The sequence below is a fragment of the Gossypium hirsutum genome, chromosome A08, assembly GCF_007990345.1.
Source record: "Gossypium hirsutum isolate 1008001.06 chromosome A08, Gossypium_hirsutum_v2.1, whole genome shotgun sequence".
In the NCBI taxonomy this organism is placed as follows: Eukaryota; Viridiplantae; Streptophyta; class Magnoliopsida; order Malvales; family Malvaceae; genus Gossypium; species Gossypium hirsutum.
The window spans coordinates 124,184,440-124,197,976 of NC_053431.1; the positions used below are offsets into that span (position 1 = coordinate 124,184,440).

Sequence of the window (13,537 nt, forward strand, 5' to 3'; positions counted from 1 at the left end):
AATTTAAATATTTGATTTGATTTTATAATTTATAAAGTGATTTGACTTTATTTCTATCATATTTCTTTGTATTTATTACTTTTTTTTCCCTTATTTTTATGTTATTTTTATGATTTCTTTCTAATTATTAATTTCATAATTAATTTTCTTTATTAAATTCACTTTCTAGTAGTTGATTCTCGGTAAATTTTGTGGTGCTTTCTAACCATCTTTGCAATCCACTTATCCGTGTATAACATATGTAAAACATCAAAATAAATGGCAAAATTTTTATTTTACTTGTTTAATGTACGATAGCCAATTTACTCCTTTTTCTTTTCTATATATAAATGACATGTATTCTGGATATAATACAAACATTGCTAGAATGCTTCTACCTGATTTACTAAAACCCCATTGCTTTGGTTAAAAATTTTGTCACTAGTGTGATTGAAACATCTCTGACTGTGATCTAAACACATCTTTAATTTAATTAAGGTTAAATAAAATTTAATTCGATTAAAAAAATTTAAATTTTAAATTCATCAAATCAAATTATTTAATTTTTAAAATCAACTTTAATAAGGAAATTGTTTTTTTAAATTTGAATTGTGTTGAATTTTTACACCAAAGAATACCTGAAAAGTAGAATAAGCAAAATGATATTCTAAGTTTAAGGTATAATTTTTATTTTGGATAAATTATAAAAATAATCACTCCCATTGGTTTTCTTTTTTTTTTTTGCTACTAATGTTATACACTTGTAAAGATATGATCACCCATAATTAAAATTTGTTATAGCCTTAAGGAATAATTATAGTCAAAGTATTTAATTTGATACTTTCACAAATTTTTTAACAATAATTATAATTTTTTTTTTAAAACTTCTGAAAATTCATTATTTATTTTTTAAAATTATAATTAAGTAAAAAAATTAAAATTCATAATTTCAAAAATCCCTGTCCCAATTTCAGCCGCTCGTCTTCCCCGATACTCTTCTATTCCATTTTCTGCTGCTACGGTAACTATCACTCCTAGCAAGGTATCTTTCCTTCTTGCTTAATTTTTTATTTCGTTTCTTTCAATTGATTACGAGTCATAATTATATTGTTTTTTTATTTATAAATTATAGTACCAAAGCGTATCTATTTTACGTACAATTGCCAAACTTCCTCTGTCCACCTTTTCTGATAAACCGTATCAAGTTAAGCAACTAATTTTAGCTTAATGTTTAAATGTTACCCTTTTTTTCTTTTATGTACACTTTGGGTTCTTTTTAATCTTTGCTTATTCGAAATGGGTATTTGACTTCCATAGCTGATAACTTCAAACATGCTATATTTAAGGACATGTTTTTTTTTTCATTTAATTGTTTGTTTTAGTTGATCTTATCTATGGGTTTTGTGAGATATAGCTTATTTTGTGCTTTGAATTACATGTTTTAAGTTTTAACTAGTGGTCCGTTGCATTTGCTGGTAATATGCGTAGGATGTGTTAATGGTCCGTTGCATTTGCTGGTAATAAGTGGAAGGTTTTGGTTGCTTTAGTTGTAATTGTTGGGTTCATATATATGTCAGGCAAATTTCCTTAAAATTTCACATAAAAGTGCTTTTAATAAAATTCATAATATAATTTCTTTTGTTGTAGTGGAGACATGAATCTCCTGTGTCTATTATTTCTCATGTGGGCATGTTCCTTCTCTTTGTTTTAACTTATGATTCTTGCTTGACCAGAGTCAACTGTGTCCTCCATTTCGGCTTCTGTTCTCTGTTCCAAATTAGAAGCCATTTCTCAGCTTCTTCACAAATGGAAGTTGTTTCTTGATGTTTTTCAACTCTGTGTTTATTTCCTTTGAGTTTGCTATCTGTTCTTTATTTCTCTTAAAGGTTGTGTCATTTGCTTGCTTTAATTGTTCAAATGGTCTAGATTTCTACAGTACTTTACTGCTGCTACTATTATTAGTATATTTTTCTCTGATTTTCAAAGATTTGATGCATTTTGTGCACTGTATGTATAGGCTTACGAATTTTCAATTATTTAGGAACAATTGCTAGCTGCATTAAAGCGGCCAAAGTTAACTTATAGTTATTTGGCATAGAAACCAACAATTTTTTTCTTCAATGAACAAATGACAAAGTATAATGTTTGATTTATGTCTATGTTTTCACTTTAGTTTTCTAACAGTAGCTTTTGATTTTTTACCATGTAACTTGAAGAAATATATTCGACTTGGTTCGGAAAATTTTTAAATTGAGTATGATTGGTAAAATAGTACTCGTTAATTCGACTCAGTTGAACTTTTTTCGCTCGATTTGATTCAACCCGATCAAACACTCACCTCTAAATTTAATACCATGTCAGTGAGAATGCATTTTGGCCTTAAATTCTAAGTGCACCGAAGGCCCGTTGATTTTCAATGACTGAATTTTGTTTGAAAGAAAATATTTGGTAAAATTTTTATTATTAATCTACATTTCATTTTTGTGCCACAGTTACAGACAGTGAGAAAGCGTACAACAGAACAGGGGCGAAGAAAGAGATTAAGATAACACTAACAGAGCGACAAGGAACATAAAAAATGGTATTGCACTGTGGTACATCGATTCCGATTACCAAACCCTTGTTAACCTTCTCTCATCGTCGCAAACCCAAACCTAAACACCAATTTTCACCAAAACCATCAAAATTCAGTTGCCTTGTAGACAATATTGGGGTTGATGATATTGTTCAACTCGCCCATAACAAGGTGCTGGTGGCAGCTGCTGCATCGGCAGCAATTGGGCAGCTCTCAAAGCCATTCACTTCTGTTCTTCTTTATGGAAAACATTTTGATTTCAAAACTGCTTTTCAAGCTGGAGGCTTCCCTTCTACCCATTCCTCTGTAATGCCCCTTTTGCCTTTCTTTCTCTTTGGTAACACTTCATTTCTTCAGTCACTTTGTTTTTGTGACCATTTCAAGATTCTGCCCTCATCTTTATCTTATCTTATCTTATTTACGAACAGTCTGTTGTGGCTGCTGCAACTAGTCTGGCTCTTGAAAGGTATTTGCTCTTGTCTAACGATTCAAACTTTCCTTATATTTAGTTTTATGCCTCTAGAATTGGAATTCTTTTCAAACTCTTTATACCTATATTTATGTATATTTCAGGGGTTTCTCTGATTCAATTTTCGGGGTGACGCTGGTCTACGCAGGCCTTATCATGTATGATGCTCAGGTATGCAAATGCTTTATTGTGGTTTTTTCCTTGTTTGTATGAATGCTATCTGGGTCACCTGTTTTGCTTTGCAAAGTTTCAGTTCTGCCGCACTGGACTTTCATCTTATCCCTTTCAATGATGTTGTTTTTAGTGATGGTTTGGTCTTGTATCATGTGGATTCTTGGCAATAGCAATATAATCTTCTTTCTTTATATATATGAAGCAAAGTTTTGCTACATTTCTGCACTATTCTCTATAAACAGAAACAAAAGCGTCAACCATTAGTTAAATTAATCCCCATTCTCTACTCAGTAATTCTTGACTTGGAACATTCACAATAACTTTGCAATAATACAATCTATTCCTTACCACTCCTTCGATTAGTGTGAGTAAGTCCTGAACTTGCCTTGGTGTACTTCTATGAAGTCTTCTGTTCCTTTCTCGACAAAGCGCATAAACATAAGCATTCCATGTAAGTCGAATGAAGCTTGAATAGGTTTTCCTCTGATTTTCCAAAAATCCAAGTAATAGCATCCTGCCGTGTCTTTTGTACAAAATTCATATTGCAGGCCTGCAATATGTTGTCCAAAAGCAGCCTCGAATAAGAACATTAACAAAAAAAATATGAATTCTGGCCTCCAGCTCTACTCCATATAAGCTGCACCATGGGGGAGTTTGATGACTGACCCTAGGAAATCTTCCTGCTTTTTATGGGAAGTCTAGCCTGAAATGCTAACCAAGAGATAAAGGAATGGCATGGTATACAAAAATTGCACCATATTAGTTTATGCCAGGGAACCTTTTCCTGTTTGTGTCTGCACAGTTCTTAAAATTCGCTTGCTTCGAAATTTGGTCCATCCCAATCCCATTGCCTAAGATCCCCTTGTTGCACCCCTAGTTGTGGAATCCAACTTCTAAGCTGACCAGTTTTTTCCACGCCCATTTGTGCCATTGGAGTCACTGAGCTTGCATAACATTGCAACCCTTCTAAGGCATATTGATTAACCCATGCAACCCATAATGAGTGAGTCAGCCTTCACTAATACCATCCACAGATTGCTTATCAAATGGCTCTATTTTAAGTCGCAAGATCTTTAATGCCAAGGCCTCCTTCAGATTTTTGGTGGCAAACCCCTTTCCAACTCACTCTAGCACCTTTAGTTGAGCCATCAATACCTTTCTAGAGGAATGAGTTGCATAACTAACGATCTTTCAGATTTCTACACCTAAAGTGTTGCAAACTAAAAATTACCGTTGAATAAGTTGTAACCTTTCATCAAAGGAAGGGCATTTAGCTGTCCAACTTCGAATTCTTTGAGTAATTTTCTCAATAAGAGGAGTGCAATCCCTATGTGTCAAATTTCTTGTTACCAATGGTACACTAAGGTACCTAATAGGAAGGGTTCCCATTTCCAGATCAGTTTGCTTCACAATCTTCTGTAACTCATTCTGACATATTCTAACACTAAATAACTCACTCTTAGAGTTGTTCATTTGCAGTTTTGATATTTTATAAAAATATTCAAAATATTACTAATAGCAAGAACCGATTCGAACAATCCCTTTGTGAACATTAGCAAGTTATCTGCGAAACAGAGTATGGTGAGCTACAATTTTTTACATTTTGGGTGTTACACGGACACTCCACTTGCATCAACAGTATTTATAAGCCTGAAAGCACATTCATCCCTATGATGAACAAGTATGGAGACAAAGGGTCCTCCTGCCTAACCCCTTTTGCTCCTAAACTATCATCTTAACCACTGATCATTTTGGTTGAGAGGCACTTGTGATAACTACGTTATGCATTTGAAACTCAGGTTGCTAAAATCCTTGACATTGTTTCCAGTATGGGGATGCATTTGTGGCTAGTTACTTTTGCTTTAGTCCAACTGTACTATTGTAGTAATGCAAGATCCTTGCCACTTGTATATTTGTAATATATTTTGTACATATAGTGTATATATGTTCAACATAAGCACACAAATAGACACACATAATTTTCAATTATATATATGTATATATATTCAACGTGCACTGATAGGTCCTCTATGCAGCTTTTGTTTCACTATTCTATATTTTTACTTCCTGTTTGATTGACAGATTCTGCTTTATATTAGTTTAAGAGTTGTAGGAGGAGAAAAAGAATAGAATGCATATGAACTTAGTGAGTAGAAACCTCATAAGGTCTTGTTTTATTCATCATCTGTATTTATACATCTTCTCAACATATACTTGATCAATGTTTCCAGAAGTGGGTGTCTTTGATTTGTTTAAAATACCATCATATCGCTGGTGATATACATGGGCATGGCTAGTTAAAGCTGTGTTATCTTCTTTGGTCTACGTGTATACAATATAACTTGGTTATCTGTTAGTAAAAATATTAGCAGGACAGTTTGGTAGAATCTGAAGTAGTCATAGATGTCGGTTTTGTAGGGGGTGCGAAGAGAAGTAGGCAATCATGCAAGAGCACTAAATACAATGTTACCCAAGGTAGAGGTTAATTCAGTTGTCTATGAGGATCGAGATAACTTGATTGATTCTCGAGAAAAAAGTTCCGAGAGGCTTGGCCCTATATTATCCAAGAAATCAAGTTCTTCAACTTCAAAAAATGCGAATGTTCCGGTATTAATTGCTTCTGAGAAAGAAACAAGGCAAACTAAAGAGGCAGCAGCATCGTTTGAGTTTGCAGCAAATGATTATGAAGGTTTAGAAGGTGATGCCAATTATCGTCAAGTTCGACTGAAAGAATCGATCGGACACACAGAGGTTGAAGTCATAGCGGGGGCATTATTAGGTTTCGCGGTAAGCTTGGCAGTATATTCTATAATTACGTGACATTATACGTTTTATGTTATATATATATATTGCGCATTATTTTTTTTTTAAAAAAGAAAAGGAATTCTTTAAGCAAAGTCGGCTGTTCCAAATTAGCAAAGAGGGAGACAGATAGGTGAGTCCAAAGTTATATTGTATACAAAACCCCCTTTGTATACTTTCTGAATTACACAATGCAGAAAACTTGTAGAAATCAGACTTTGCAAGCTCTAATATGTTATTCAGTATTTTGTCTAAAATCCCGATATATATGTGTGTGTACATATAATATATCCATTGAAGATTCGTTTGGGTCTTGGCCGTTGCTACTTCTGTTGAACCATCGTCTCTTCCAATTTGGGGTGTTCAAATTTCAGTTAAAACTGAATTAACTGATCGAACCAATCTAATTCTGTTAATCGGTCAGTTAACAATCTAATTCATTAGGTGGTAGATTAATGGTTTTTTGAAAGTTTAGTTATCGGTTAACTCGGTTTGAAATCATGTATTTAATTGAACTTAATAATTAATAATACAAATTATATGTAGTTTTAATTTGGTTAATTCAAATAATTCAGTCATATAAATATTATCAATTTATTTATTTTTATATGTTTTATTCTTGTTTTAATAAAAAAATAAAATTATAAAAATTTCGGTTAGATTAATGTTTTTGAAAAAATTTCAGTTCGATAAACGATTAAAAGATTAAAAAATTCAGTTAATTCAATTAATATTAATTTGATTCAATTAACCGAAAAATTAGCCATTTGAACACCTATACTTCCAACCATCTTTTCAACCATATTCATTACCACCACTCATTCTAAGGGTGGGTTTGGGGCAGTGGTGTGGTACGGTGTGGTGCAGTGCGTTTAGCTTACTTTTTGTATCAAGCTAAAATATTGCTATAGTATCTAATTTCACCGCCACCACTGTTTTTACACTAACAACAGGTAAATGCACCGCCCATTCAAACTCAACCTAAACTTAACTCACCAAACTCTTCATTATTCAACAATCACCTTCAACATACCCGCTACTGTTCATCATCACTGACCACCGCATTGCTTAAGGTCCTGTTCAGCCACTAATATCTTCATACGCCTGAACCCAATAAAAATACCTCTAGTATTAGGTGTTAAATACAAATTGATATTTTCTGTTAAAAATTTTATTTATTTATATTATTACAAATGATATAGCTGATAGAATAACTAAACAATAATATGTAGTACAACATTTAAAGACTAATTTTTAATATAAAAATAGATAAAATTTTTAATAGAAAGATTTGATCTAACATATAAAAATTAATTTACAAAAGAAATAAAATGTAATTCAACTCTTAATACAAGAGTTTTCATAATATTTTTACCACTTGTGCCCAACCAGCAACCAATAAACAAAGCAACAAATATTAACAAAAAGAAAAACAGAGGCCTAAAAATAGAACTTAAAAAAAAAAAAGTCGGAATACAAGAAAGAAAATAAGTGGGTAAGAGAATAAGAAAAGAGGGGGAAACACCTTAATATATAATTAAATTAAATTAAACATAAATTTAAAATATTTAATTTTAATTTATCTTAAATATATTTTTTATAAAAAGTCAAATATATTTAATATTATAACAATTTATTATGTAATTAAATTTTCATTATTTTGTAATTAAAAATAGATAAATGAATAAACAAAAAACAAAATAAATAAATAAATAATATGATTATTTAAAATTTCCTTAATAAATAAATATAAAGGGGGTTTACAAGATTTTTTTTTAACAAAAGGAATGAACTCATAAAAAATAAGTATATTTTACAGTAACCCGAGAGATTAAATCTCTTTAATTAAAAATAGTTTATTTCTTAAAAAGATTTTATTTAAAAGTATTAAAAGGACGAGGTTTTAAAAGTAAAACTGAGGGGTTTAAAGTCTTTTCCTGCACTTCTGTAAGTATAGAAACCGACTCCTTCTTAAATATCAAGCGTAAATTACACTAATGGTTTCTAGATTTTGTTTACAATTACGTTTTAGTTATCTAATTTTCAGAAATTACATAATAGTCACTAATATTATCAATTTGTTATATTTTAGTAACTTATTTATTAACTTTCTTTTAAGAGAATGGTATGAAACATTAACTCAAAAGGTAAATAATTAATTGGGTTTTGGAATTATAATTAAAATATGATTTTGATATTTTAAAACTTATTCTTCACTGTAATTTAAAAGATTAAAAATCTTAAAAAATATAAATATATAAATTATTTAAAATTCTAAATATATTATAAAAATTATAAAAAAAATTCTTTAAATTATTTGTCTCTAACAATGGACTTTGTAAATGGAGAATATTAAGTAGAAAATTTGCTTAATATAACATATAGTATTTGAACTTGATAATTTTTCTAATTTAGTACCTAAATTTTTTTGATCTAATTTAGTACCTGAACTTGACACATTTTCCAAATTTAGTATCTAAACTTGACACTTTTTCTTAAGTTAGTACTTAAACTTTTTGGGGTCTAATTTGGTAACTGAACTTGACTCTTTTTTCTAAATCGGTACCTGATATTTTTTTGTTTGATTTGGTACTTGTCAAACGTTTTACAAATTACTCCAATATACTAATAATGTTATTTTTTTATGAGGTAGCAAAATAATCAAGTATGACTGACATCTGACAGATGATATGATATATTTTTTTATATTTTATATGTTCAATTACTTTTAGTTTTATTTATTTAATCAATTGGTTTATTAATTGAAAATAATGAATTTCTTTTAATTTGAGGTTTTAAAAACATTTTTTATTTAATATTAATTCGTTAAGCATAGCTCAATACCTTTTATTTTAACATGAATTCCCTTTAATACTTACAATATTTTTGTAGCATAACAAAAAAAAAAACCATTAGTGTTTTGCATAATTTGGATAACATTTGATAAATTTAAGTACCAAATTGAACATAGAAAGAAGCTTAGGTACCAAATTAGGAAAAAATGCCAATTTCAAGTACCAAATTGGGCCCAAAAAAATTTAAGTACCAAACTAGGAAAAAGTGTTAAGTTCAGGTACCAAATATTATATTTAGCCCAGAAAATTCTACAGATAATGAGCCAGTGATCCTTTCAATAATGTTAGCTATCTTATATAAAAAAAAATAATGTTAGTTATCAAGACGTAATTTTAGAAAAAGTTTAGGGACCATTGATGCAATCTAAAAAGTAAAAATGGGGGGTTTTAAGTCTTTTCCAACAGTTGTATATAAGTATAGAAATTGATTTCCTCTTAAATGCCAAATATCAGAATTCAGAAGAAATCGATTTTCTTTAAAAAAACCCCGACCCACTTTCACTCACCACCTCCCCGCCGCCAAACAAGCCTCTCCGCCGCCTCCTCCGTCAGTCCTGCACTCATGCCTTCAAGTTTCCCGTGTGCCAGGAAACTAAATAAGGTAAATTTTTTAGCCCCTAAACTTAACTTGAAACGTTGATTTCTACTTGAGATATTGGCGTCGATTTTGTTCACACCGCTATTGACGTCTTTAGCGGTGGCGCCACCGCTATTTGAAACCCTTGACTTCTTTTTTGGTGACTGCTAAATTTGAATTTCTTTTTTACAATCTTGATCAATGGGTTTGGTTTATTTTGAAAAAGATTAAACGTTTGAATGATTAAAAAAGATATATTTTTTGTTTACAGGTTTGGTTTATTATCTTAGTGATATGATTTAATTTGTTAATTTTGAATCTTGACAGGGTTTAGGTGACTGGTTTTGACTGAGGATTTAAGTTAAGGTTTTGGGTGTCTTTATATGGGTCCTGACTTGAATCTGACCGAGAAAGCCACTTCGATAGTGGTTTCGACTGACAAGGAAAGCTCTGCCCGAAATAAAGAAAACAAGGGGATGCAAGGAAACATTGGTTTAGAGGTTGATCTTATTGAATGCATGGATTCTTTTGAGTCTGAGATGGTTGATGTTGAATGCCAGGATGCTACTGAGTTTTCGAGTTCTTTCAGTGACACAATATCTGGGGATGAGGATGGTTCGATTGTGAATGATGAAGTTGAATCATCTCTGCCGCCCCTGAGGCTGTTTGGATCGTTATCTGATGGTTGGAATGGACATTTTCAGATGGGGTACTCTTTTGCTTTAAATTCTTCTTTCCTGTTTCTATTGATTTTTAATAATGCACTACTCTGGGAGTGTAAACGAGAAACTTGTGCTTGCAAGTTTCTCAGGTTTTAATCACTGTTGAGTTGCTTGACTTGAGTAGTTCAGGAGCTTACTCAAGCTTTTGAAGTTGATCTTGGGAATCGAGCTTATCTTCTACTAGGTACAGGTGAGCTAATCGAACAAGCTTGAGCTGTTGGAGTTTTACCTCAAATCAAGCTTGAGGCATGATTTTGAGCCTCAAATTTCAAGCCAGGAATGAGTTTCTTACAGCTTGAACTTGACTCAGTTCAATTACGCTCCTATATTAGTCTCCCTTTCATGTGAACATTCATTTCGAATGACCTAATATTGACCCTCCTAGGACTTCCAAATTACTGAAACTGTGTAAAAAGAACATCATTGATATCAAGAAGTTATCTCCTTTAACTTGTTACAATGAACTGGTGCCCTCAAGAATATTTCCATATGTGGATCATTGACCATCATATTTGATGCATTATTATTATTTTTTTCTTTCCTTCAGCTTAATAGTCCAAGTAATTGCAAACAAATAAAAATTTTCATCTTTGTGAAGTGCATTTTTTCCCCAGTTAGATGTCAAATAATTATTATTTTTTCTTCTTAACCAGGAAGAGAAGGTTAACGGATCACTGGAGGAGGTTTATTCATCCTATTGAGTGGCGCTGCAAATGGTTGGAAATTAAACTTTGTGAACTTAAGTCTCAGGCACTCAAGTACGAGAGAGAGCTCGCGGAATATGATAAAAGTAAGCAGTTTGAGTTTGGAAGGGTTACCTCTGAAGGTTTTGATGCAAAGTCGCGAGCTTTTCCTTCAAAAGCTCAAAGAAAGGAAGTAATGAAGAGGAGGAAGAGAAAACGAGTAGAAGATACCACAGATGTGGCAACATATATGTCACATCATAATATATTCTCGTATTACGGTATGGAGCTTGTTATTATTCTTTATATGGTGTTTATTATTTTAAAAAAAGAACAAATCTAACTAAGTTTCTCTGGTGCCAATTAGAAAGTAAGAAATCCATTGATGCTGCCGCTGCTTTTGCTTTGGTTGATGACTGGGGCGATTTAGGTAAGAAGTAAAAATTATTTTTCTCCACGAGTGCATATTATAGCTTACATGTTAAGGCTGTGAATGATTAATAAACATTGTGTGCCATAAGTGTTCCTTTTTAGTTTAGTATACAATTAGGTTTAGCCTATTTAACCCTATAAGATCTAACTCTTTCAACTAGGGATGGCTGTGATATTATGTTTATTATATTTGGTTTTATATATTAATGCGTATTTAGCTTAGAAGTTGATGTTGCTGGAACTTTTGAAGTTCCGAAACTTTATTATTATTATTTTTTTAATATAGCAAAAAATGATTTCAGTAGAATTAAATATGAAATTTTGGCTGCAGAGATTATCCTCAATATTATAATTTTATACTGAGGTGATAATAGAACAATCTATCTCATGATTTCTACAGATAATAAAACGATTGATGGCTATGATGAAAATGGATGCAATGATGGATGGCCTTATCAATCCAGAGATGGTGATGATTTGATGGAGCAGATCCTTCGGAAGACTGAACGCCTACAGTCAAGAGTTCGGATACTAAAGACAAGAATGGACAAAGTTGTGAGCGAAAGTCCTCAAAAGTTCTCATCTATCAACATGTTGAGTTCGGTTGTACAGTCTGATGCATTGAACAATTCTGAAAGTCATCATTATGCTGAGAAAGATGATCGGAATAGTTTGCAATGTACCACATCCCGGCATACATCTGAGTGTCTTATGTGGGATGATTTTATGCCTGAAAGTTCACTTTCAGGTCAGGCAGAGTTGGCCACTCTCCCAGATATGATCAGGAACATGAGTCAGTGTCTGCTCGCGTTTTCGTCGGAAAATGTAAGTTTTATGTTCTAACATAATTTTGCTGCATTTTAAATCTGAGTTTTATTATTGAAGTATCCATGTTTACTTTCATGTCCGACACTCATGTGGACATGAGGTATTGGGATATGACCTTAAAGGACCTTCCAATCAACAAGAAAGAGGAAAAAAAAAAAAAAACTTAGTATACCTATTCCGGATATATACTCATATCTAACACTCACACTTGAGTTCCTTATTGTTGATATTGTCTTGTACGAGCTATGCTACTATTGTTTCTTTCATGACTGAACTTATATTCGGTCCTATATGTACAGATCGAGGCAGATATTCTAATACCTAACCAGGCAGCGGAGGAGGAGTTGCGTAGTTTCGGAAGTTGTATAACCCAACAGGCAGAGAAGCCTCACGTATTGATAGACAACTTGAAGTTGAAAACTGTTCCTGGAGACAACTTGCAGATTAACAACACCTCTCTTCAACCAAATGTGCAGCCACCATTTTTGAATTCAAAGCAAGCTGATAATGAAAGGGCCAGTGGGGTTAAAAAGTCGGACCTAAGTGGATGGAGCCGGAGATCCTCGGGTTAACTGGATTTACGGAAGTCAACTCACATTTCACATAGTTGAAATGGAGAAAAAGAGGTTTTTAAAGTTCTTCAGTTTTGATATAAATATATGTAAATGGCAAGTGTGCATTCTGCTTTCCTCTCCCATTTCTTCCGCAACTTATATTACCTGTACATGCTACTTCTCACTCTACCTATAATATAACATCATACATGTTCAGTTCTTATATAAATATATACATATCCAGCAATTCTGTGTTCGTAATCATATTGGCTTTAGTCGGGTCCGGGTGAAGTTATGTTACTCAAATTCAAGTGCCTCCGAATTCAAATGACATGACGTCATGAGGATATTTTATTTTAAAGATAAATATTAGAACTATATGTAAACTTTAATATAATATATGTGTAATATTATAAGGGAATTTGTATATGAAATTTGTATTCAATATAATTTTCACAAAATCATGATCAACATTATTGAATTGACATAATTTTTTTTTATTTATGTATTGTTTATATAAATAATTGTATTAATTCAATAATTGTGTACAATTAGATTAAAATTAAATTGTTAATTTTGTCTTTCTTTTTGAGTTATATTTAACTTTTAACATTTTAAAATGGGTTAAATTTGATTATTAAGTTTTTATTTTTTTAGTTAACTTTTTAAACATTACAGTTTTCACTTTTACTTTTAAGTAGGTGATTTCAATTTTTATTTTCTATTATCATAATTATTTTCAAAAAATTAAAAATTGTAAAATAAATTAACATATATATAAATTAAATTTATTTTTATTGTACTTTAATTAAATAAAATTTTCATTTAAAATTTTTCAAAATTATTAAATATATTTTAATTTATAAACACAAAATCAACCCATGCAA

General features: G+C 31.5%; 2 protein-coding genes across 4 annotated transcripts; both read left to right on the forward strand.

Annotated features, from left to right (window-relative positions):
• The first annotated feature begins 906 nt into the window (after nucleotides 1–906).
• On the forward strand, nucleotides 907–6,250 carry LOC107938675 (uncharacterized). Of its 2 annotated transcripts, none has more exons than XM_016871901.2 (5): nucleotides 907–1,021; nucleotides 2,472–2,860; nucleotides 2,983–3,020; nucleotides 3,128–3,194; nucleotides 5,616–6,250. In XM_016871901.2, exons 2-5 carry the CDS (start codon nucleotides 2,558–2,560, stop codon nucleotides 6,015–6,017), a joined length of 810 nt encoding a protein of 269 aa, XP_016727390.2. In that variant the 5' UTR covers nucleotides 907–1,021; nucleotides 2,472–2,557; the 3' UTR covers nucleotides 6,018–6,250. The 2 variants fall into 2 exon arrangements, with proteins under 2 accessions (XP_016727390.2, XP_016727391.2); XM_016871902.2 differs by lacking the exon at nucleotides 907–1,021 and adding an exon at nucleotides 1,088–1,183.
• Nucleotides 6,251–9,291: 3,041 nt separating this feature from the next.
• On the forward strand, nucleotides 9,292–12,873 carry LOC107938689 (uncharacterized). 2 transcript variants are annotated; one of them, XM_016871914.2, is made up of 6 exons: nucleotides 9,292–9,455; nucleotides 9,759–10,140; nucleotides 10,807–11,117; nucleotides 11,204–11,266; nucleotides 11,669–12,093; nucleotides 12,396–12,873. In XM_016871914.2, the coding sequence occupies exons 2-6, from the start codon at nucleotides 9,815–9,817 to the stop codon at nucleotides 12,666–12,668; spliced, it is 1,398 nt and encodes a 465-aa protein (XP_016727403.1). In that variant the 5' UTR covers nucleotides 9,292–9,455; nucleotides 9,759–9,814; the 3' UTR covers nucleotides 12,669–12,873. The 2 variants fall into 2 exon arrangements, with proteins under 2 accessions (XP_016727403.1, XP_040931105.1); XM_041075171.1 differs by lacking the exon at nucleotides 9,292–9,455 and having other exon boundaries at nucleotides 9,790–9,931; nucleotides 10,021–10,140.
• The last annotated feature ends 664 nt before the right edge of the window (nucleotides 12,874–13,537 follow it).